General features: G+C 33.1%; 1 protein-coding gene across 1 annotated transcript; it reads right to left on the bottom strand.

The window, feature by feature from the left end:
* Positions 1-4,417: 4,417 nt before the first annotated feature.
* Positions 4,418-24,722, bottom strand: LOC137397102 (uncharacterized). Its single transcript, XM_068083389.1, has 7 exons — positions 24,550-24,722; positions 16,231-16,390; positions 14,952-15,144; positions 14,351-14,547; positions 13,444-13,614; positions 11,326-11,434; positions 4,418-4,449 (listed from the first exon to the last, which is right to left on the bottom strand). The coding sequence occupies exons 1-7, from the start codon at positions 24,720-24,722 to the stop codon at positions 4,418-4,420; spliced, it is 1,035 nt and encodes a 344-aa protein (XP_067939490.1).
* Positions 24,723-26,167: the final 1,445 nt, after the last annotated feature.

Raw genomic sequence — 26,167 nt, forward strand, 5'->3', positions numbered from 1 at the left:
ACTCTTCAGTACGCCTCCTTTGCACCCTCAACTCTCCAAACTCTTCAGTACGCCTCCTTTACACCCTCAACTCTCCAAACTCTCCAGTACGCCTCCTTTACACCCTCAACTCTCCAAACTCTTCAGTACGCCTCCTTTACACCCTCAACTCTCCAAATTGCCAGCAGTAATAAGTAAACCTAGAACCAGATAAAAATGCTTAACTTTGAGGAAAATTTGATTTTGTTAGACTGGAGTTCATTAGTTTATTCTTCACAATTTTTACTTTTTTGTTTTGGATTGCACTATGTATATGCACTAGTGATTATGCAAGTACAGTTTTATTACATGCAAATCCTTATTTAATGTATTTAATTACAATAATTTATCTTCAACGAATTTCATTTTCACAAATCTAAATCTACAAAATAAGCAATGCTCACTAAGATAGTCACACGCACCTGCAAAATAAGCTGTAATCCTTAGCATAAAAAGATAAATATGTAAAGTAGGTAGCTAACATGATACATGTATATTCAAATGAACATATAAACTAGACGGTAAACGCTGATATGAATTTATTAACCTGTAGACCTAGCGTTAATTTCTGGCATAATTACATAAAAATATGAAACAGCAGCACATGCTTACTTAGTCATCCTAACCTTTATAAACTTTCTACTTTAGTGTGTTGTGGTTGACACGAGCACATCTTGGCCCGACTGGGCCGGCCATCCTTCTTTTATCTGACTGGCGAGTTGTCGGTCTAAATAAATTTTGGCTAGCGTCCCCAGCATATAGTGTAATGACAGATTCATGTACATAACTCTGTTAATAAAAACGTGAATAACTTGAAAAGATAAACTAAGCGAAAAGTCAAAAGTCAAGGTTTTAATTCAAATATCTGGAAGCTACTAGACACTCTCAATGAGCTTCAAGTTATCAAAAACTGTTCATAAATAACAAGCAAAACACTATAATTATTTTTTATATATTTAAACAAAAGATTGAATACAATTTTTAAAAGTTTCTTGTTTTCAAACATATTTGGAAATATAAGTTGAAATCTAACTTTTGTGCATACCTTAGATTACCCTTGTTTGCTCATTTTGCTGTTCACTCATACAAATCTCACAAGCTAATTTTTTTATCAAGCTTGATGAATGCGCAATGAGTGAGTTCACCTCACTAGTATCTTTGACTCTGATATTACTCATTTACCAGAGCATATTGTCTTGCATCCATTTTGCAATGACATGATAAAATAAGTTTCATGTGTAAATATTAGACTTATTTACAGGTGGAAGTTGTGAGGTAATGTTAGAAGTTGTCTCCACTGATGGGTTTCTAATGGGAAAGCAGCAAGAAATTCGACCTTCTAAACCTCTTCCAAAGTCCCTCAAACTCCTTCACACGGTTTGTTTACCATCACATCCTTATTCAACAAGAGTCTGGAACTCTCAAATATTAACTGGAATGTACAATAAAGCAGTAGCTACTATTGACAACAACTACCAAGTAAAAGGTTCATTCATCACATTCAACAACTACCCTGGAGCAATGGAGGTCTACAAGGACAGGCTATATACAGCAGTGGATGGCAATCTTTGGACCATCTATGTACATGATCATCAGGGAAAGCAAGTCACTTCCTGGACTCACAATGACTATGATGCCAGCTGTATCACAGGACTAGCCATCACTTGTGATAAAGTAGTTGCTCCAGACAGAAAGAACAAGCTTCTCATCATTTACTCACTCACAGGAAATAAACTCAAAGACATTTCTTGTCCCCAACTTAGCCAACACCGGGTCTCACTCTGCGTTTCAGGATCAGGCAAGGTTGTTGTGTCTGACTATGTTTCATCTCAAGTCTGCTTGATAGACATCACTCAAGGTCAGCTGCTTTGGACTTGTAAATATGTGCCTCATCCATTAGGAGTAGCCTGCTATGGAGAGAGGTATATCCTGGTGGCAGCATTCAACAGCAGCACTGTGAGAATCCTGGATAGCTCAACTGGTTAGTTTACTTATAAATGGTATACAGAATATGTGTGAGCAGTTGTGGTGACAAATGTGCTGTACAATCTAGTAATTGATAGATATACTAGTAGATACATAGTGTTGATTGTAAACACATGTAATGCTACCCTGACTACTTCTCATAGTAAAATTAAACACTATACAAATTAATACAGAGCTATGGTAGTCTACTTGCTATAGACTTAGTATTAGCGCATGATTTGGAGTAACTGTATAAGTTTTATGATATCTCATTCATTAGCAAATTATTGTAGATTTGGCTGCACACTCAGCAGACTATCACAGATAAAATGAATATCATATAGTTATTGGTATGATATCCTGTGTTATCATTGGGTTTTGAGTAAATTATTAATGAAATTAATTAATAAAAAATTGGCTAAGAAGGAAGCGAAACAGAGTATATATAAATGATAAAAGATTTGGTGAAATATCCTTATCTCACTTTACTACTATTTATGTTTACTTGTATTTATTAACACATTTACAGTATTTACTTGTGTTTATGTAGAAAGTGATGAAGTTGACATAAAATGTATTGATAAACAATTTAGTAAAAGTTTACAGGATTCCTATTTATTTGCTTAGTCATAGTAAAATTTGAACTGATATTTAGACAGAGTCTTTGTCTGTCAGTTTGTTGAAGTAGAAATAAAATTAGTGTAAGCCTATATTTATAATATGAACTTTTTCTTACAAACCAACTCACATTACTTATTGAATGGACCTCAGATAATTGCTTATAAACCTTTGACTGCGTCTTGAACTGCAGGCCACGCATATAATTCTTATTTGGAAGTTATTTTCACTCTGCTGTTAGCTTTTTATTATAGCTAGTATTTGACATCATGCCAACATTCATATGAACGTGAGATATATCATGATATTAGGTACTAGTCGTCTGCATCATGTTCATAACTCAGTCAGCTGGTACTTAGTCTATTTTTATTCTGCATGACGGGCCGTTGAAGGGCAGCCATTCCAGCTTAGAAAGGCTTGTTCTAGTGATAAGTAAGTGAGCGATGTACTCTCAGCTTGGTATAAACATCACTCAATAAGGTGGAGCATAACTGAGGAAGTGATAATTTTGAAGTATGAAGCTTGCCATGAACAAAAACATGATATATACTTTTTGCCCCATCAAAAGCGATACAATAATTAATAAAACCTTGTCAAAGTTTTTCCACATTATTTAGTAATGTTGTAGCTTCAGAAATTTAGTTATAACTTCACGACAAAAAAGTTTCAGAGAGCTTTCCACAAAATTTCCAACTAATTAGTTGTTGTGCAGTTTTATGGCAGCTCAGTGATGGATGATTCTATGTGAGGTGACGATATATCGAGAAAAGGCTACATTGATGAGTTGACTGAAGAATACAGTAATACAGTAGCTGGCATCATGCCAACATTCCTATGTGATTTATTACTGGATTATTTATCTTCTCTCTTTGATTGACCCTGTGGTATTTGTAGTGGCTGGCATCATGCCAACATTCCTATGACTGTAAGTGATGACATAAAATTAGGTACTAGTAATCTGCATCATGTTCTTGATATCATGATATTAGATACTAGTTGTTTGCACCATGTGCAAAACCCAGTCAGCTGGTACTTAGTCTATCTTATTATGAATGACGGGGGCTTTTGAAGGGCAGCCTATCAAGCTAGGAGAGACTTGGTCTAAAAGTAATCAGGCTAGTGCTGTAATCTCAGCTTAGTGTAACATAACTCAATAAAGTGGAGCAGAACTGGGGAAGTTATAAGGTTAAAGTAGGTATGAAGCTTGCACTGAATATAAATTAAAAATATTTATTCACAAAAAGCAATGCAATAATGAATGAAGAATTGTCAAAAGTTTTTCCTGCAGTCTGGAATAGTGTTGTAGCCTTAAAACTTTAATTGTATTTTCAATACAAATAGTTTTATGCAGCCTTCTAAAACACATCCAACTAATTAGCTGCTGTGTAAATTCTATGGCAGCTCAGTGATGGATGAATCTATGTGAAGGGAGGATAAAGCTAAGATTAGCTATTTTTCTGAGTGACTGAAGAACACAGTGTAAACATTTTTAGAATATTAATTTAAACTATTTTAAATAGAGTTAAAATCATAAATAGGCTGTGACTAATGATAATAGTCATTATATTTCAGGTGAGATAGTTTCAGAGTTGTCAGACAGTGCTATTGAGAGTGATTGTGTATTTTACATGGACATCTCTGGAGACAGACTAATTGTAGCTAACTTCCATAGAAAGAACATAGCAATCTTCCAGCTACAACCATAGCTACTGGTTCATCAGTCTGAGTTGCTGCCTTCTCTTTATTATCATAAACTACATGTATAAGCTACTCTATGAAAAAGCTAAGAGAGATGTACCAATGTTGACAGGATGGTTTACACGTAGCTCGCCTCTTTTCCATAAAAGGCTGTAATTTGCAACACCACAAAGATTAATAAACTTATCATGAATAGTGGTCTCTCCGAATCTTAACTTTGCTGCTTGTGACTTTCATCGATTGATTCAGACGACAAAATGTGCATTTTGTAGAATTTTCTTTTTTAGCAATTGATACAATAAATAGTTTTGACATTCTTGTTAGTCCTAATAATTTTTTCCACTAAGAACAATGGTCAAATATTGTTAACAGTAGAAACTTAACAAAATAATGCTTCCTGTTCGACACTTAAATATGTGAATAAGATTTGATTTATCTTTGAATATATATCTTTATCTATTTTATTATATATCTTTATTATATTTATCTTTGATTTATATTTGAAATCATCTGTAACAGAATAGTAAATTTTTGTTTGTGTTTAAATTTTTTATGTTATTTTTTAATACCCATCGCATTTAAACCCAAATTCTTTATTAATATGTAATAGATTTCATGTCATAGGACCAGTTCAATAAGCTATTATATTATTAGTGACAATAAAATGAGATTGGAAAAATCTTAATAATTTACTTCTGCATATTTACCACAACATACAGTAGGTACTAATAATTTGGGTAGTATTTTGACTCATGTGTCCTACTAGTATTCATCAAGTTTCACATCATGAAATGGCTTACATCTGCACCAAAAAGATTCATATTAAATGATGTCGTTATAGAGGGTAATTTTGACATTTCAGGTAAAGTTTTGTTTTTAGATGTCTGCCAAGTAAGCTAAAAAAACTGGATGAGGCTCAGATCATACTCTTTTCAGTTTTCCATAGGTAGGCCTACTAACAAATGAACCTAAAATGAAAACATTTATGTAGCATTTTTTATTTAAAACTTTAAGATGTTTTGAATCATTGTCATATTTCATTAAAACAGATCCTGAGTACAGTGCAACCTCAAAGTACAACTCTGTACAAAAAAATTGTACTTTGGGGTATAGTAACCATATTAATTACATGCACATAATACAAATACTGGTAAAAATTGTCAAAGTTCTAAATAAACTCTGCACACATTAAAAATACATGACAAAACAGCGTGTCAACCTGAGTAAATATAGTTACCTACAGTAAATTTAATGTATTTAGTATATTAGGTGGCTATGATCTGCAAAAGTAACATTATAATGTGCCATAGGGAGTTCTTACCTTCAAGACAGACGCACGTATAATATAAAGCTGGAATTCACCTCAAACAAGTTTAGCTTACTAAACACACATTCTTAAAACTAATATTTAGTGTGTATTTTTAACTGTTTCACTGAATTTAAACTTTTTATCACTAAAATTATGTCAGTTTTCGGTTTTTTGTCTTTGCTTTCGTTATAATTTTTAGCAGATCCATTTAAAGCTTTTCTATCCTAGTTTAGCAGAAAAGCACGATCGATGCCGTTTTCATAATGAAGTGGATTTTTGTTAGCTGGTTAAGAGAAGTTGTCTGACTACTCATCTTCTGCTTGAAGCGATTGCATCTTCAACTTTGCTATTTGATTTAATGTGTAAATATTAGCGTTTTACAAATAAGAATTGCTAAACTTAAGGTATCAGTCATTGTGTCTCTTTCAACAGTAGTGAGATAATTTCCAGCGCACCACACTTTTTCGTTTTTATTATTTTGATGTACGTACAGAATAAGCACACAGAGTGCCAAAAGTTAACTCACCCAAAAATTTTGTTGAATTCGTAAAGTGTAAAAGGCGCAATGTATTCTGATTGCAAACTCTTGACAATTGAGTGGCTTCAACAGAAGCACTGACAATTCTAGTTTTTGATCTCCAAACGTCTCCCTTAATCGTAGGAATGTGCTGGTATTACTAGACAACGACAGAATTAGGTTTGGGCTTGCTCTTATGGATGGTATCATAGCAAACTACCGTAAAACCTTTAATTGAACGCCATGACACTTTACTTTTCAACTTTTTCTCTATAGTGGCAGTCACTTGGAGGTAGAGTTAAAATAGAAGCTGGCCTTGTATTTTTCAAGTTGCTCTTCAAAAATTTGAAACATTAAATTTAGCCCTTTCTCCGGTGAAGCAAATGCCACCAATAATTTCCCCTCTTCTTTTGATGAAGCGATAATAAACCTTCTGGATGCAACAAATCTGCGAACTTACCTCCAGCTTGTCAGAGGTTTTTTACCAGGTATGCATTGAAAACCTGAAAAATATCTTTCCAGTTGTTATCTATATCTTCCAATTAACAGGATATGATATTATATTATGTGTCCTACTTCGCAATTTGTAGGATAAAACTCATACAAGCTTAACGTATGAATAATAACATTTCCACAGGTAACATTAAACTTGCTTTAATTGCTGGTAATGTTCATAAGGCATGTGGAGTTAGTCTTTTAACCTTTTCGCAGTCTGCCCTATTTTGTAGAATAGTAAGTACGACAAATTTTACCAAATGCAGTTTTCACTTTTCAAATCAAACTACAATACGAGTTGCTTCCTGTGCTTGTATATATTGTTTAAAGAATAGAGAAAGCATAATATTTTTATGCTTTATTATTTATTTTGAGGTGTTGACTGATGTTCTAAAAAAAGAATCAAGGAGATTGACCAACCAGAAGCTGAGATATAGCCAGCCAAACACAGGTCTACCAAAAAACATAAGTTTTTTGGTAGTCATCAATATATGACGTATGAAATCGACTTGTGTGCCATTGGTCAATTAAGCCAACTAATGCGCTCTCCTATAACAATCGCGGCGTTTTAATTGGCTTAATCCCTGGAAGTATAGAACAATCAAATTGGGCCTAACAATCATTGCTCTGAGAATTCCGAACCAGTCCCTCTGACGTGTAGATTAGTTTTAGAATAAAATAATTACACGCATCTATTAGTTCGCAACATTCTGCTATCACTTTCTACAAATTATATTAGTTACATCATTTATTCTATACGCAGTTATATTATTATTTTGTATAATATGCATTATGATTATAATATTAATCATAAAAAATAATCATAGATAAGATAATAGATCAATAGAAAAATCAAATCAAAAGTTATCGTTTTCTTTTTTTACAGCAAGAGCAGCACGGTCAAGTTATTCTTTTTAAGATTATGGCTGTAGTGAACTTACAGTCTGTTAATAGTGACGATAATCATGAAAATCAACTAAATGCTGCAGTAGATACACAATAGAAAAATGATGAATGAACAAAAATTCACATCCTCATTTCTTATTCTAAACGACTTGCAATCGCGGATGTCGCATATAGACTATACACGCGCCGTTCGTTGAACAGAGGATCTTCGGAGCATATCCGTGGAGATCGAGTTAAAGTTTGAAGCACAATAGTCAAAATATGCTCTTCTGTTTTGACAAATCACGGCAGGGGTTGTGGGCAAATGCCTTTACCACACAATGTTTGCTTGGTTTTCCTGAGAAACCAGAGCTAGTCTGTACATTATTTACTATCGCGAGTAGCTTTTCACATCTCGTAGCCAAAACAATCATTATACGTAACGGCGGTAAGGGTGCACAACTCCGGCACATGAACATTAAGTCGATTTTATACGTCACAGTTTTCGGGATTTTCGAAGGGTTTTTCTCTGATTCTTTATTAGGTAGACCTGTGTTTGGCTGGCTATATCTCAGCTTCTAGTGGGTCAATCTTCTTGATTCTTTTTTTAGAACATCAGTCAACACCTCAAGATAACTAATAAAGTATAATAATATTATGCTTTCTCTATTCTTTAAGTAACTTTGAACATATATTAAGCTGATCATCAAACATTAATTATATTTGCTGATTCGCTAACAACTTCTATAGCGCTTGAGTAGTGCTCATAATAATATATGTTTTAACAAGTCATATTTGCATTTCTATGCTTTGAAACAGCCAAACCAGTTTTATGCTATCAAACTTTTGAACTCTGGTAATTTGAATTAGCACATTGCGTAGCATGTGCCAGACACCCTAGCGGCCGGAACAACTTTATTCAAAAGGCTCTGTTTACAAAGGATGTTTCTTAGTCACAGCGTAAACTAATCAAAGTTATCTTGCACAGGTCATTAGACCATAAATTCCACCTACATTTAAAAAAATTATAAATATTTTTATCCACTTCCTTTGTTGTAATAACAACTTTTATCAACACAATACTGCAAAAAAAATGGAGCAATGAATCAATAATGAACGCGTATTCGATAGATGTTTCTGTGAATGTTTTAATGAGCTTTTAAAATATTACAATTTCTTATGTTTTGAATAACTGTATTTGTTGAATAACTGTAAAGAACTTTTTTTTCTGTTTGGCGACATTTGCTGTAAAGAACCTAACTTTTTTTTACTAGTATTTTAGCAAGTACAACTGTATTATAAGCAAATTTAAATATACATGTATTTAATAGAAGTTTAAAAACTTTCGACGCCTGGATAAATTGCTCCGTGTTACTGACACACGTTGACAAAGATTGTCATGGTTCATTGAAAAAAAACAGGTTTACAACAAATTCAACTGTTTGGCCTGCCATGTACTCTGCAGTTCAAGCTATCAAGTGTATTCCACAACTACGCAGTCACGCAGCTATTGTGTGCTACAGAAACAAATGTTGATACTGACACTTTATTTTAGCTACCCTATATTTGTTTTGTTCCAGCAGGGAGGCACAGAGTCCAACTTGTGCAAATACTAGCCTAACTATTTTACAACTAAGTGTAACTCGATCAGCATTGGACATCGCTCCTCTAGAGTGCCCACGCTTTAGTTGCGTCATCTTGGAATTTCAGGGCTATTTGGTTCGTATTAGTCGCACATCTGCATACTCTTGTGTGGCAGGGTTTGAATTATTAAATATACTAGACTGGGCAATCTATTGCATCGAAGCTCATGCAGCATTGGGTGCCACTTGAATAGTAACATTCTTTGCAGATGCAATATCACTGTTTTGTTCACTTTACCTAGTCCAGGCCATAATTCTATGTAGGAAGCCATTAGAAATGGAGCTAATACCAGCCTACAGAATGAAAATATTCGATGATTATAAAAATTTGCGATTTAGCGAACAGTCAATTCCGCCAATTATTAAATTCCGTGAATAGTTAGTTCTATTTTTAATCACAAGGGAAAATAACTACTGCATCAAATTAAAAACTAGCTGCTAGGCTAGTTTTTAATATAAATACTAAGCGTAGTTGAGTTCCAAAACATTTTTAAAATAATTGTCCGGGCTTTGATCTAACACCATTGCCAATGCATCACATTTCTTTACAAAATTATTCAAGGTTGTCACAAGGTATGCAAAATGGCGTCATCTCAAAAATAGCCGCTAGGAAAAAGTACTAAATGTAGCGGAGTTTCAAAACTTCTTTAAAATCATCGCCGGGCTTCGAGTTTTATTGCCATTGCATCAAACTTTACAAAATTATTCAAGGTTTTCACTAGTTATTCGGCATGGCTTAGTCATCGCAAAAAATTTCTCCTACAGTTTATAAACTACAATATCGAATGATTTTTTCTATATTTTCATTACTAGCCAAAATGTCAGATGTTAAGGAGTGATTAGGCTCCTCTAATTATAATACTAAAAACTAAAATACATCTACAATATTTTGACTAATATTGAAAAATATGAAAACCATAAGTTTGGTACTAAGCATTAGATAAGAATTTTGCTAGCTTTTAGTTGAATAAAACAGAGCATCTATGAACAACTTATTATGCAATGTTCACAGATGTGAAATACAAAGTTACAAAAGTTCAAGCAGCCAACTATTTTCATTGCAATATAATACTAATTATTATATGTAAGAAAACCGACTTTCTCAGCTATGGATAAAATAAATTATTTTTCATAACAATGCTTCTGTAACTGTTGAAGAAAACAAAGATTTATGAAAAAGCACCTCAGATTTCCTTAAAAATTTTCCAAAGACAATTCATAGGAGAATCGAACAATTAAGGAGTCAATGATTGAGGAGCATTAAATTTTGCTGGGATAATATTGATGCCTAGTATCTACATGTATCACTAACAAGTATAAAGTCCCACCTGTTGATGCCTAGTATCTACATGTATCACTAACAAGTATAAGTTCACACCTGACCTACTTACTGCTGAAAAATGATTTTTTATATATTTCCTCCTCATACGCTAAAGTTTGAGGACAAACTACAGAGGAATACTATTACCAGCTTACACTATCTATTTACACTGTCTATCTCCTTTAACATGAATAAAATTCTAACTGTAGATGGCAAAATAATTGCCAAATTTTAACCAGTAAAGTGCTGAACCGTCAATTTTTCAAAACAAATTTACTGCCATAGACATGGAATAGGTTTAATTTTAGTTTGTAATTTGTACTGACCAACTATGCAGTCTGTGAAAATAACCAACAAAGTGATAGAAAGGTGTATCTTGATATATTTGTGTCACATATTGCTTAATTGTTGATTAGACGCTCACCAGAAATTCAGTTATTACTTAGAATGTTCCACAATCCCCTTTGTGGTGTTGATGTATTTTCTGACATGACTAATTAACAGTTTGAGGGCGTGTGAATTTTTGACAATTGCTTTGGAACGTAGCATTTTTAGATACTTGAAATTTGCCTAACCTATTATTAAGTTTTTTGTACAAACTTATTGTAAAATCAGGAATTTTTTTTATCCTAGAAAACATTTTAGTAAATGTCCTACTGAAAAATTATTGTATAGCAATTTTTTCCCAAAAATAAGACCCTTACCTACAAGGTTGGCTGGCTAATGCTACATTTTTTTTAATATTTTCATTAGTGGATGGAAAACATATTTTAGTACCGGGGACAAAATAGGAACCAAGCTCTCAAAAAATTCCTAAAAAACATATTTTATATTATAATTTTTTCAGTGGACTTACTTTTCTCTCTCACTTTTTTGACTGAAGGTACTTGAACTGATGGCATGATTTCATCAATCAACCTTTGTATCTCATCCTTTGTGTCGCTGTAGTTGGAGACTATATCACACTACAATAACAGCGTAAAAACAGTTAGAAAAATTAGGTGAAAGTAGCCTATGAAATAATATATCATATGAAAAATTGCCAATTTTTCTACAAGTTAAATTAACCACATAATCACAAAAAGCTTTCAAAGCTGGTCTGACACACTTAGTTTAGGTGATTGATTAGCATTAGAACTGAATGACTTGAAAATTTATTTAACCAAAACATATCTTTTCATGTGACTGTGTAATATTTTGTGTGTATTTGAGAGTACCAGTTTACTGAAAACTACTATTACATAAAGAATGCTCACTATTTTCCAACATTAAAAATGTAACCAAACATCATTGAACATTTGGAAGGATACTTTGAAAAACTTTTACGTTATTCTTTGCTCTAGATAGTCAGTATCGCAATATTGTTAAAAACTTATATCAATGTTTTTAAGGATAATCTAACTAACCTTAAGCTAACTTTTAATTTTTAAAAACTCTGCTGGTCCTTAAAATATATTTAATCCTCAACATACATAACAATTTCATCTCCAGATTATTTTAAAGGTTGACTTGCAACAAACTTTACATTAAAGTTATTTAGTAGCAAAATGTTATATGTTAAAAATATGTGGAAATGTGATTACAAGCTCTTAAATTACAAAAAATTGAACAGAGAATTGCAGCCATTTTGAAAACAGCCATATGTTGGACTCCCTCAAAAAATGGCTCAAATGTGACATACATGTAGTTGAACCTGATGTGCCTATGTTTACACCTTCATGCAACCTCATTTGGCAAAATTATTTCACAAAATAATACACTTCAGACATTCCATTAAACCATGTCAATTGTGATATTGGCTCTATTTAACTATCATTGTGATGCTATCACTTTGGGCACTGATATATCAAAACCCAGCTTAAAAATCAGATTAATTTGTTAACCTTAGCTCGAGGGATGCCTATCATCTCCTGATAAACATGAGAAATATGTTGGCCACCTGTGATGGTCAAAAAATTCTACAGAAATTTTTTGAACTATCTGGTGAGAAATATGAGTCATGTGATCATGTTATGACTAGAAGATTAGATTAATTTGAAACAAAACGGTAAAGTAGCGAGCATTTATATTTGCTAAGTTTTTTTTGGGTCGAACCCATAGTGTTTGGCATAAACTAGTGTTTCATGAAGTTTTATATTGTGCCTTTTATTGGCCATTTGTTTCATGTGATAACATCACGTGTCAAAACAATAACCACACCGAGTTGAGCACAACATTAAAATAAGAGATTCCAACCTGCGGCCATTTCTTAGCTGTTCGTTTTACAGCTTATAAAAACTTATAACCACATTTCCACATATTTTGAACCTACAACACAGCATAGTAAGACATGGTGAACCTTTTGATACCAAAAAAACTGTATTTTTAATTTTTTTGCCAGTCATCCTATAAAACTCTCACATTTGAGCATACTGTAGGCATAGTCAATTCAAAATATATTAATGATATACAAATCAACAATTCATCATCTATGTTCTTTTAGATTTGGACTATAAATAATTTTCTAATTAAATACTTATAATATATATATATATAAATATATAAATATAAATAGATAAATATATGTAAATATATATAAATATAATTATATAAATATAAATATATATATATAAATATATATATATATATATAAATATATGTATAAGTATATATATATATAAATATATATATATACATATATATATATATATATATGTATATATATATATAAATATATATATAAATATATATATATACATATATATATACATATATATATACATATATATATATACATATATATATATATATACATATATATACATATATATATATATATATATATATATATATATATACTGCTTATATATTAATAATTAGCTAAAATTTATTGAGTATTTCCTGTAATGAATATGCTGGTTTTATATTTGTTTGAAAGCTCATGAATCTTTAAATTATTTTTAAGATCGATTACTTAGCAATAGTACAAAAATACCTGATGAGCATGCTTGGCTCTAGATTCTGTTGCGCGCATGATATTTCTTATCTGTCTCCATTTCTTGAGTATCTTGTCTTCGAGGAAGTCTGTGACGGCGAGTTTTGTCTTTACTTGATTATCCCCATAATCATTGAGTAGCTGTTTGTAATTTAACTCCAGAGGTTTGTTCTTCAACAAGTCAAATTATATGATAATATTTTGCATTCAACAGAACGTATGAGCTCAATGCAAATATGCTCTACTAAATGTAGCACACATTTGAACTGTTTTCTATTGTGACTTGTCTCATTACAATATAGATATATCACGCCTAGTATCATAGTTTTATGAAGCATTTTTAAAATTCATAATTTTATACAAAAAATAATCTAAATATGTTGTTTTAATAAGTGTTCTGAGAATAAATAAGCCATCTTTGGATGGCAATGCAGCTACAAATACACAGACATACCAATATTACATATGTATTGCACAAATTTTAACTACATTCTATGTGGCATCTTTTTGTTTGAAACAGCCACAAATGTTTTTACCTTTCGTATATCAAAAATATTTTATGACAGATGTGATGTGTCTGACAGCCATTCATAATTAAGTTGGATTGAAAAATTATTTTGCCAGCAAATGAAGATTAATAGATTTGATGTACAAAAAAGCAGTTTCCATTCAAGAAAGGGTCAATATGAAGTTGGAGGCCAATAATTCATACATAAATGATATGATGTTTGCAATTCATATAATTGTTTTTTCATAAATATTTGGGGAATCATATAACACGTTTGCAAATAACATATTTATTCAAGATTTTTTACAATTACAAGAATATTGTTTAATTAAACTGTTACAAAAACCTCTGAGCTAGAACAATAAATGAATTTTTAAACAATTTATATGGCGTTCAAACCTGTAAATCCTGTTTATCATGGATTATTTTCAATGTCTCAGCTGTTTCCTTGTCATATTCAGCAAGTGTTTGGGTGGTGAATTTGAAGATTTGTTCCAAAGCCTCTTCCTTTTCAATCATCAATTTCATTAGCTTGTTGATCTCATCATTAAGTTGGTCCACAAGCTCATCCAGAGGCATCAGCTGATGAGACTCGTCTAATGCAAATAAAAACTGATAGAAAATAATAACTATGTTTGATTTAATATGCTATGACATTTATACCAGGGTACTGTTAATTGTACCAACTATAACAATTGAACAGCTAAATATATGCAACTGTTAAAGTTATAAAAAAGGGTTGTGTCTAACTAACAGACCTAGTGACATGGAATGCAGTAAAGAATAGGCTCGGTATGTTATTTGAAATATTTTAGTCAATTTCTTTAAAACTATAGATAAAAACAAAAGTCAATAATTCTGATCTGCCCTGATCTGATCTGATAATAGATAAAAACAAAAAGTCAATAATTCTGAACACAATGCGCAAAAAGATGAACAAAACTTGAGCAATCATACTACTAACTAATGTACATTCATATATATAAATGGGACCATTTACCATCATCACAAGTTCCAACTGAAGAGACACATCCTAGGCAGTTCATCTTTAGGCATTTTCTACATCCTAAACTGATTATCTTGTTGTTATGATCAACACAGACTCTGCTTTGCTGACTCTTCAATAGCTTATACTCTTCCATGTCTATGGTTGGATGAACTTTTCCTATCTCTTTGTGATACTTTTTATGCAACTAAAATATTAAAAACCTGCAGTGTTGTTCTGCACACAAAGTATATATCTGTTGTCCCCCTCATTTTATACCTGCTGCTTGTACTTGACTGAGTATTTTAATTTAATGGCTCTGCCTAATTTCTTACAGAAAGATAAAAATCATACAAATAATAAAATTGTTTCAACATCTGCTAATCTAGAACATGTGTAACTTTTAACCATACTTTGAAGCAAAAAATATCATGTTCTTGATCATCCAGCAAAGCATCAAGTAGTTTTATTTATTTTCAGTCAAACTGGCAAAAGCCATTGAATAGTAGTCTAACAAACTAATTATTTTTACCTGAAATTTGGTAAACCTACCAAACGGCATGTAAACTATATGATTCAGGAAACAATTGCTAATCAATTAAGAATCCCTGTTTTTTATTTACAGTTCCTAAGGTTTTGAGCAGTGTTTGTTTATAAACAAATATACAGAGGTCACTAGGCAGCTGTTAACAACCTTTATTTTATCTATAAATTACTAAATTGGCAAAAAAAATTTTGAAACTATGTCTTAAATGCTTTTTAAAACCTAATAAAATTTTTGAGCTAACATGATCGTAAATACAATGGGAATGAAGTAAGTAATCCTAATCAGTTGTGAGACCAACAATGAACGTATGACGGAACAAATAGTGCAAAACTCTATATCATATTTGCAAGTTAGAAACACTAAGTGAACCACAACTGTATCTTTAAAAAGTTTTTTTGTTAATAGCAAGTCAACAAAGTTCCAGTCTTTCACTTAAAATATTTTATTGCAAGTTTATTGTTTCAGTTCAAGATGAAATAACAGTCGATTGATTAATACTTTGACAAAAAAAAAACAAAGCAAAACGAAATTACTTTGAACATAAAGCTATAGCACATTTGTGGTCTTTTTTCTAACAAAGGTTTATCATAAATAAATATATATTGCAAAAAACCATGACTAGTTAATGCAACTTTGATAACCCTCAAGAATTTGCACGTTTGAACCATTTGGAAAAATTATGATTTTTTTTTCAAAACCTGAAGCTAAAAATACCAAAGAGAGAATTATTTGTAAACAAGTTTTTACCTCATGATGCTTTATACAGTAAATTGTATCACATCGTGAACAATAGGAAAGTGCTAGCTGGTCATTCTTTCCTTTTTTTGCACAGAGATCACAAGTTTTCGGCTCATCCTTGACTGTATCATATGCTGGCAGCTGGTTCAGTGAAACCTCACAGACTTGACTAAAACAAAATAATCATCAAACATACACGCTCTTATGCGAACAAAATTCTACAAATGAATTAAACAATTAAACAATTGTTTAAACAATTGTTTAACAAGCGATTAAACAATTCATGAAGTATAATTTCTAATGGTGTTTTTGTTTTTATTTTAGAGTAACTTCTTATTGGAGACATAGTGTAAAACACTTTTATACTCAGAATTCTATTAACTGTGTGGTGAAAACAGTGGAGCTGAGCCCCCCACTTAGCAATGCACAATGTGTCCGGCAGATGCGTTGCCAGCCAGACATAAGCCAAGCAGGTAACTTGTTGGTACTTGACCCATTAGCATTCATATGAAAGGAATTGCTTCCCTAAGAACATCATATTAGCTAACATTATAACATTGACATTACAACATTGATGGTTGTGTTTGACAAGTGATTAGGCTACATTATATTTGTTTTTAGTTATTTGTAGTAAATTATTGCTATGACAATTTTTTTTACTAGTACTTGTACTTTACTACATATAGCAAAATCCTATAGGGAAAGGGTACTCACACTCATTGATATCTATTTTGAGAATGTCACAGTTTGAGTTTTTCATTCACCTGTACAGTTGCATAATTTCATTTGTTGATAATAAAGATTGTTCCTAAACCATGGAGTACAAGTATATAAACAAAATATCAATCATTGAAAACTTTTAAAACCAATCCAGTCATTCTCCGAAATTGTGGCTTTCTTTATAATCGAGAAAGCCAAAATCTGTCGGTCAATATTGGCAGTTGAAGGTTTCTACACTGGTATTACTGAATCGACCAACACAGCTTTTTTGGAAATTGATAAATATTTCAAAAATATGAGTCAAAGCACTCACTGAATATTAATTAATAATTTGTTAGCCCAATCGACACACTGAAATAAGAATAACTAAAATCTTGGACACTATCTAGTTATGAAGATTTGACAAACAAAAGTGAGTGCTGGTTGCATGAATAAAAATGGTGGGATATTATAATACATAAAATGGATACACTTCTTTCAGGGGCATAGATTGACCAGAACATAGCCTTTTTTTACTGATGGTATCTACTGGATGTCAAATTCTGCCTCTCACATCCACACACTCCATGCTTATGATATACCTATTGTTTTAGATGTAAATGTAAAAACTGGGAAAATACCTGAAGCGACCAAACGAAAATACTGCCTGAAAAATTCAGCATTTGGAAACTCAAATGACGAACGAAGGATTGGCTTTTTATTGCATTGAATGGCGATCTCTCAAATATCAAACACAGTAGAAACTCTAAAAAAGAGCAGTATCTGTATTTGTATCACATAGAACTCTGACTTATCAAAGAATCTTGATCAAAAAAATAGTTAGGACCTTATTTAGCCAGTCAAACACAATAATATGATTAAAACGCAAAGCTCTCTGCAAACTGGCTGATGCGCTAAAATGACTGCAATAATTTTGCTAATACTAGACTACCAGTGCCAGTACCAATGTACGATGAGTACCAGATATACATTTAATCTTAGGATGTAGAATACTTAATCAGCTAACTTCAAAAAATTGCTAATACCATTCAGTAGAGTAGACAGTTATACTTCATCTCAAAAAGACACCCAAACAAGAGGCCGTTGTTTGTGCCTAAGCTAACAGAATGTGAGCTGCATTAAACGTAACACATGATCAATTCAGACTTGTCCTTACCTCGGGACTGACTAAACTGAGTCTTTACAGATTGAAAGAATTTTGCAAATCACATGTGGCCTTGCTTGTTCCGTCGCCATACAATGGCCAAAGCAACGTTCTGCAACTTTCTGAATCACCATTTCTGCATAGAAATTGTTTGGCTATACCCATACCCACACATGCGTTGACTTTTGGGCTGAGAACAAGTTTATAAAAATTGAAGCTTAAGAAATGCAACCGGAAGTCACCCTGTCCGAAATGTGGAAGAGAACCAACCAAACCATGTACAAAATACGAAGGATGATGTAGTCACTCTGATCACTTTTAATGGTTAGGTGGCTGGCCGAACAGTTTGAAAAGCTGGAAAACAGCCCTATACAATTTCTTTGGTACAAATTAGAGCAAACAAAACAAAAATATTTTTGCAAAAGTTTAAGGAACAGGAAATTCCAGTAAAACTTTTCAGTTATCCGATGGGTAGTCCAAAAACATGTGAGGGTCATCACAGCAGACCACGCTATATACATGTAGTAGTTTAAGGAGGCACTATAGATACTCAAACACACCACTACTCAAAAAGGGGACTGAAAACTATGCTTGCAATTTCCCATACAACAGCAACTATGGTTTGAAGAAAAGACATGCTTATTGCTATGAAGTGGCAAATCCAAATCCAACGCTGACTAAGAGGGCGGACACATAAACGCCCCTAGATAGTGCCATGTGTGGCTAAATCTAACCCTATTGAACCTAGCTGGCTAAATTGACAAGAGAATTGAATGATAACAAGCACTGGACAACTTGACTACCTAGCTGGTCCGACAGGATAACGAGGAGGAGGTTCTTTCTTTAGCGCAGATCTTTTGTCAGTTTCTTCTACACAAGTTATTTTCTTCTCGGAAAACTGCTAGGTTGGCTTGCTCAGTCTCTTCTAGATACAAGTTGCATTGCAAACTTGGTAAGTAAGCAAATCTGCAACCAGCTTCTGTAGAACCAGCTTTAAAAATGACATCCGTTGGCTGCACCAAAAGAATCAAACATTTGGTCATCTAAATGCTAACTATTGCAGCTTAGGCATTGGAACTTGAGCCAAATATATAGCCAAGATTGTTTATCCGTTCAAGGTGAATGTGATCCAGAACTGACTGACCAAAAGATTAGATCGGAAGCAGAGAAAGTTTTGAGAGTATGATAATTCATCACTAGCAGCACAGTTTGTTTTTTCTGCTGTAATGCCTCTCCAAAGTCTGAATAAGAGGGTGAATCATATAGTGGCACTAAGAACATGTTTGAAACCAAAAAGATCATTTAACCATTGAACATTTTAGAACCAGCTTAACTACATTTTTTCTTTTGGGTACCAAGGAATAGAAACAAAAAAGAGACAGTGCTATTACATAATGAAGGCCAAAAGAAAAAAGTGATTGCTCATTACAGCAAAATCTTTACATCTGTCAAGAAAAACTGCTCTGATACAAAGGGTGCAGCTGGCAGTTATCACAGGGCTGATGCACTTCTGCCAATACCTATGTGACAGAAAGATGCTTATCTCAGCAGACGACACCTCTATCCTGTGACCAGCCTGTTACCACACAATAATCCTTCTTATCAGATAGTACGTTGGATGGTGAACCTGGCCAAAATATTCTATCCTCGAGCACCAAACAGTTCTGACACACATGAAAACCAATGAGATGAACCAGCAAACCTGCAAAGACTGCCAGCTGTATGAGACTATAAAATAGTAGAATTGCAGACCTACCAAAAAAAGAGCTGGTTCAACAAGGCTAAGATGGAGAAGAAACATTAGCGTAAAAAATTAAGACCAATTTAGGCCAATTAAGACCAACTAATTTTATAGCCTGCAGCATTTAGCGATTATAGAATTAAGTTGTATTTAGCTGATACCAGTTTATATTGTTTCTAACCATGTTCCAGCATTGCAGTATTGTCTGTCCACACAATGGATATTCGCAATGATTGATTTTGTTTTGGATATTTTTAAACCAATTCAACTATTAATTCATTCTTAAAAAGGCAACGTACATACTATATACTCTGTACTTCTAGTATACAAATAAGTAGAGATATTTTAAAACTCATGAACTTCACTTGGTCTATTCAATCTACTTAGTCTCAGTCTAGACTTGTTACTTGTAATTGAGGGGTGTAATAACGATCAACCACTTGTGAATAGTGACAAGTTAACCTCTACTAGCTTTGACATGAGTCATTCCGAACCTTTTTCCACCTGACAAAAAATTGATTTACAAAAACTCACGATTTATAAAAGTTCATCTGTGTTTCCTTCAAAACTATTGAAAATGGTGGCGAGTAAAAATTCGAGGTTTGCTGAGAATATTTGTTTTTGTAAGAAGTGCTACAAATGGGCAGGCTGATCATAATATGCATATCACTGGTGTGCATTTTTCAGCTTTTTACAACAGAGGTACTATGCAAAATGTTGCACTATTTCGATAATAACAATAAAATATTTAATAAAATAACATGAACTTTATCCCATTGCTCTGCCTGTTCTCCTTATACTGCCTACGACGTATTAAATCAAATGCAAGGAAAGATAATTGTCATCATTACCTTTTGACTACAATCATTTAACTTTTTACTTGTCCTCACAACAATGAAACCAATGTGAAACTTTGTTTCCTCTACTTCAATAAAGCATATGAGCTATGTATATCCCTATTATATACAAAACAACATAAAACATATAGTATATTACTTTTCACTTGTCATTGCAGATATAATTTGACTAGTGCATGCAATTTTTCTTATCAGTGAGACTTAAAAGAAAGGTATGATTCTTTTTAGCATTATCTCATTGTCTGCAGCCATCAGCTGCATCACTCTAATTTATTCGTTAAAAAAGTGAAGCTTCCCAATTAGGTTTTGAGTCCTAATCAGTACACACTGGCTTTTAGTGTATTGTTTACTTCATAGGTTGTGGTTATTACAGTTGATTCAAACATTTCTATTACAATTAGGAGTTGTCCACTCAATGTTTATTCATTGGCTACGTACATCATAAACCCATGGCAACCTTGAACGAACTTGAATTCGTTGCAAGGACACCAGCTGTACAGCTTTTCAGACAAACAGACAGTCTGCCAAGAGTCTATGACAGCCTTTGCAATGTTCATCACTTTATTGATTGTGATTGGTTGTCCTAAATAGTGATGGTGATTGATCGTCCTAAACTTTTTTATTTATACTTAAATCTGAGACAGTTGCTTTAATATTAGTACTTCAATGTTTTATTACTAAATTGTATAAAAAGACCAACATTCCATTGGCTACTCGCTGATGTAAACACAAACTGGTTTGTGATTACGTAAAAAATGTTATCACAGAATATCATTAAAGTAATAAGTGATTGGCACGGACATCCTCCCCTAAGGTGTAACATGTGTCAGTTTTTAAAACTGGCCTGTATTTTATTAAACATTTTACAGATTTGACTTCAGTTATTTACTTACATTCATAATACTTTTACCCAACTAGTTAGACAAATTATAATAGAACAATAAAAATTTGATCTTTAGCGTTAACACTAGCTGCTCTAACACAATTTTCCATATCTTTTTTGATGAGTCTGTTGCAAAGAAAGAAAAAAACGCAGAGAAAAAACCTACTAAGAAATAAGTGGCTCTTTAGGCAAAAAAATATAATTTTGAATAAAATGGTTTTAAACTGAAATATCAAATGCGCATTTTAAAACTCATGAACTTCACTTGGTCTATTCAATCTACTTAGTCTCAGTCTAGACTTGTTACTTGTAAATGAGGGATGTAATAACCATCAACCACTTGTGAATATTGACAAGTTAACCTCGACTAGCTTTGACATGAGTCAACATTCCAAACCTTTTTCCACCTGACAAAAACAAAACTTGATTATTTCTGTCACAGCGTTGTGTAGGGCTATGCACATATTGTTAACACAGACTCGTTGTATTAAAGTATTGATTGACCACATCAGTAAGTATGGAGTCTTATCATCTATCCATCTGTCCTAATCACTATGTTGATATCAGAGCATAAAAGCTCTTAGCATTGTGTTTACTTTATAGCCTGTAGTTCTTATTCAACACAGTTTAGGCGGATCAATTGTATTTAAGCTGTACGTGTGCCAGTATTCATCCAACTTTTAGCAGCCGTTTTATAAACTGAGACTAGTTACTTGCCTGTCTCACTAATGAAAAGTTAGGTAACAATGAATGTGCACATTATAGTATGTGTTACATTTTCAGAGATTTCTGGTTACTGATTTCATAATAACAGAATATGATTGGAAAATTAGACCTACATCCAAATGTATAGTTTTTCATGTACACATCCTATTGGTACTGTAATTCACAGCATCATCAATCATGTCTCTAGCATTATTCAGCCTAAACAGCTCATACGCTTAATTGTACAAAACTGGTTGCTCTAATAACTACAATATCTAACTAATATTTGATTGTAGCTTTTAGCGGAAAATATAGATATAATTACCATTAACCTGTCGGTTTCAGAAATAGGTTTTCTTGTTCGCAACATATTTTCACTGTTTTAAAACTTAAAGTTAAATAGTTGCCAATGCTTAAGAACTTGAGAAATTGCATATAAAACTGAGCAATGACGGGTACGCTGTTGCAAGCGCAAAGGGGCAACCTACTTGGTGAATATGTTAGTTAAGATAGCATGTGTTATCCATCATAATCAGATGTTAACATGAAAATCAACTGAAAAAATATTACATAGTAAAACAGATAGCATACAGAACTAGTTGCTAAGCAACATGTATTGTTAATACTCAATTGTTTAATAGTTTAATACATAAATAATCAAATCTTACGTAATTCTTCACCAACTTCCGGGCTGATCTCAATCAATATTCAACAATTGGTTCTGACTAGCCACGTATTGATCTCTAATAGCTGTTTCTTCCTCAACTATTTCTCTCCTCGTGGTTGTTACAAAAGATCAATAGTTCACTCTGCATTAGCAAAGAAAGCAGGCCCGTATTCCCTGGAGCTGCTGGGTGGCTGAGCAGCCCCAACTTTTTAGTAATTTTTAACGGCTAAGTGCTAAGAATTGCCGTCTAAGTTCAATCACTTGGAAATTCCAACTACTAATTACGGGCTCTAGTTGCTCTCTAGTGCAACTAGCGATGAGGCTCACTAATCTAGAATTGGTTTTGCCTGCCACTAATGCAGTGAGTGAGAGATCCTTTTCTGCATTGAAGCAAATCAAAACAGCAATGAGGAGCACTATCGGACAGGCTCGCTTAAATAATCTTTTAATATTACACATATATAAAGATGTTGAAATATTTGTAGATACAGAATCGGTTGTAAAAGGTTTCTGCCATGGACAGATTGACAGAACAAAAGCTATTGCAGTAAAGAAGTAAGACCTCTGGTTCTTTCAATGCTTTTTTACAGAAATCTGTATTGTCATGAGTTTTATATTGTTTGTTGAATAAAGAAAAAGTTTTGCCAACCATGAACCATAAAAAAATATTTATGCAGATTTCCATGCTTACAATTGATTGCATTTAAGCATAATTTGAGGGTGGTTGATGCCTAAAAGGTCCAGAGCTTTTGGGCGCTGCCCTATATCCTGTTGAAGAGGGAGCTAACACCACCCCCTAAACCCCCAAATGTGCATAACTAGTCAGCTAACATTTGCTGCCCCAACTTGCAACCAGGGAATACAGGCCTGAGGGAAAGCAATTATATTTCTAGTTTAGGCATTTTGTTGACATAAAAAATGGGGCATCACGCTAATTGATTGTTCACAATAGCCAGAACAAGCCATTTGAATTCAGGCATAAGACCAAATCATTAAACCAGTATAACTACTCTAAGGCTCTCAAAACCGCTATACACAGTGTCACAGCATGTCATACCAGCCCTCATTTGTAAGTATTTGTTGACTGTGGACATGATAGACCATTGTCATTGCTGAAACATTGTAGGTATTCGGGAAACGATACAGCTGTCAATATTTTCTAACGTTTTGCCATTGGTCTACAATTATGTGTAAGTACATGTAATGTGAATCACTTCGGCAATAGTGACAGGCTGTCACAAGTTTCTTGATTCAGGTAGTCTGCATGATAGATTCACGATGGTCTGCAACTTACAATCCCTAGTGAATATACAATGTGCCTGTGTTTAGCTGACACTGGTTTTAAACTATTTGTGTGTGTTCACTATATTTATAGTATATATTTTACAGACTGATTTAATCTACTAACTTGTCTCATTAATTGTTTGAACTGATAAATTGAAGTTAACAAAGACATTATTCTACTTTCTTGAATGGAAGTAAAAAAAAACAATATTTTTGAATGCGTTTTAAAGAATTAAATATGCACAGAGTGCAAAATAATAAAATAGGCAAAATTGTGCGAGTGTCCAACTCTAAACAGTATTTAAATGTTGGTACCCTGAGACCAACCTGCAATCTTCCCATGGACATATCAGGATGTTATTCTCATCATAGAAGCCAGTCAGACATTCCAGGCAATGCACATGACTGCAGGTGAGCTGGCGTGGATCTGGCAGAGCCACTCCTTGTCTCAAACAGAAACCACATTTTATGGCAGACGCAATCTCTCTTATGTTAGCCATGACCAGAACTACAAATATTATTTCATATAGTATATCGCAAAATAAACTCGCACGATCTTCTAGCTAGTGAACACTCAAGTAGTGTAAATTTGTATTTACACCACTTGTGTTTGGAATCGTGGACATTCTAGATTCTACCGCATATCATTTTAGTATCTTTGGGTAATTATGTCTTTAAGGAAGTTATACCAAAAGTGTTTCTTAATAAACTTTGCTGATGGCAAGTTGACTATGCTGAAAGAACTGAATAATGTTCCCACTAATATATCACCTAATAAGCAGAATCCTCACCGAACACAATTTTTGTGAGATTGGTTTCATACTTGAGTACTGACTGTGGTTTATGACAAGTATATTGACTTGTGATCATTGAGTCACTGACTCAACTAACATAAGGAGTATAATTGGTGCTAAAATGGATGTTCGACTGCAAATGATCGATTACCCAATCTTACAATCAATTGGTTACAATAAATCCAACTACCTGAACAATCTATTATTGGTGGTGCTGAACCTTATCAGAAAGTAACAACAAAAAGAGCTAAGCATATCTGGCACCGGGCAAAGTATACAAGCTTTAAGTGCTTATTATATCATGTGCTCAACTCAAGCTGCTCACTACCAATTTTTCATGAGAGACTTTTGAAAGTTCTGAAAACTTCACAGATTTAAGAAATACGTAAAAGTTAAAACAGTATTTGAATTATGAAAAACATAAATTAAAATAACGTATATTTGAAAAGATTAAACTGTTTTATATAAAGTATTTTATTCAACTCTGTTGCATTTGCTCTGTAACACCCTAATTCATGTGCAAGGCACCACTATCAAAATGTTTATGATAGCATAAGTTTGTTTTATGATAAATTATCAGTAAAAAATGAAATTAATAAGATGATATGTGAATGATTGACTGTAGCGAGAATGAACATTCAGAAAAGGAGAAACTTTGTATGACATTCACTACTAACAATTAAGGACTCGCTGCTTTACTGCAAAATTTGAGCACAATACAAACTACTATGAGCTCAAACAGTAGCAAAGTCCGGCAATGATCAATGTAACGTACTTTAACCTTTCACTGGCTATGCAAAATTTCAATCCCAGATAATTATTGAAAGTTGTTGCAAACTAGGTATGCTTTGTTAGTAAAACTATCTTTAAGGATTTCATTAAAGTTAATGATAATGTTTTGGTTAGAGCCACTGTTTACCATACAAGTAAAATATCTCTTCACCCACCCTTCAATGTGTAGTAGCGGTAGCTTCGTCCTAGTAGCCACGGAACATACGTGTCCAATGAAACTTCTCTCACAATGCATTCCAATTGATAATAGGCCTAGCCTATGAGACCATGAGTAAATAGCATAATCAGTGATACTAGCGGAGTACAATAATCAATAGAAATATCTTTTGTAAACGACTTGCATTGCACTCAGTCATAGT

This window comes from Watersipora subatra, chromosome 5 (assembly GCF_963576615.1).
Source record: "Watersipora subatra chromosome 5, tzWatSuba1.1, whole genome shotgun sequence".
In the NCBI taxonomy this organism is placed as follows: Eukaryota; Metazoa; Bryozoa; class Gymnolaemata; order Cheilostomatida; family Watersiporidae; genus Watersipora; species Watersipora subatra.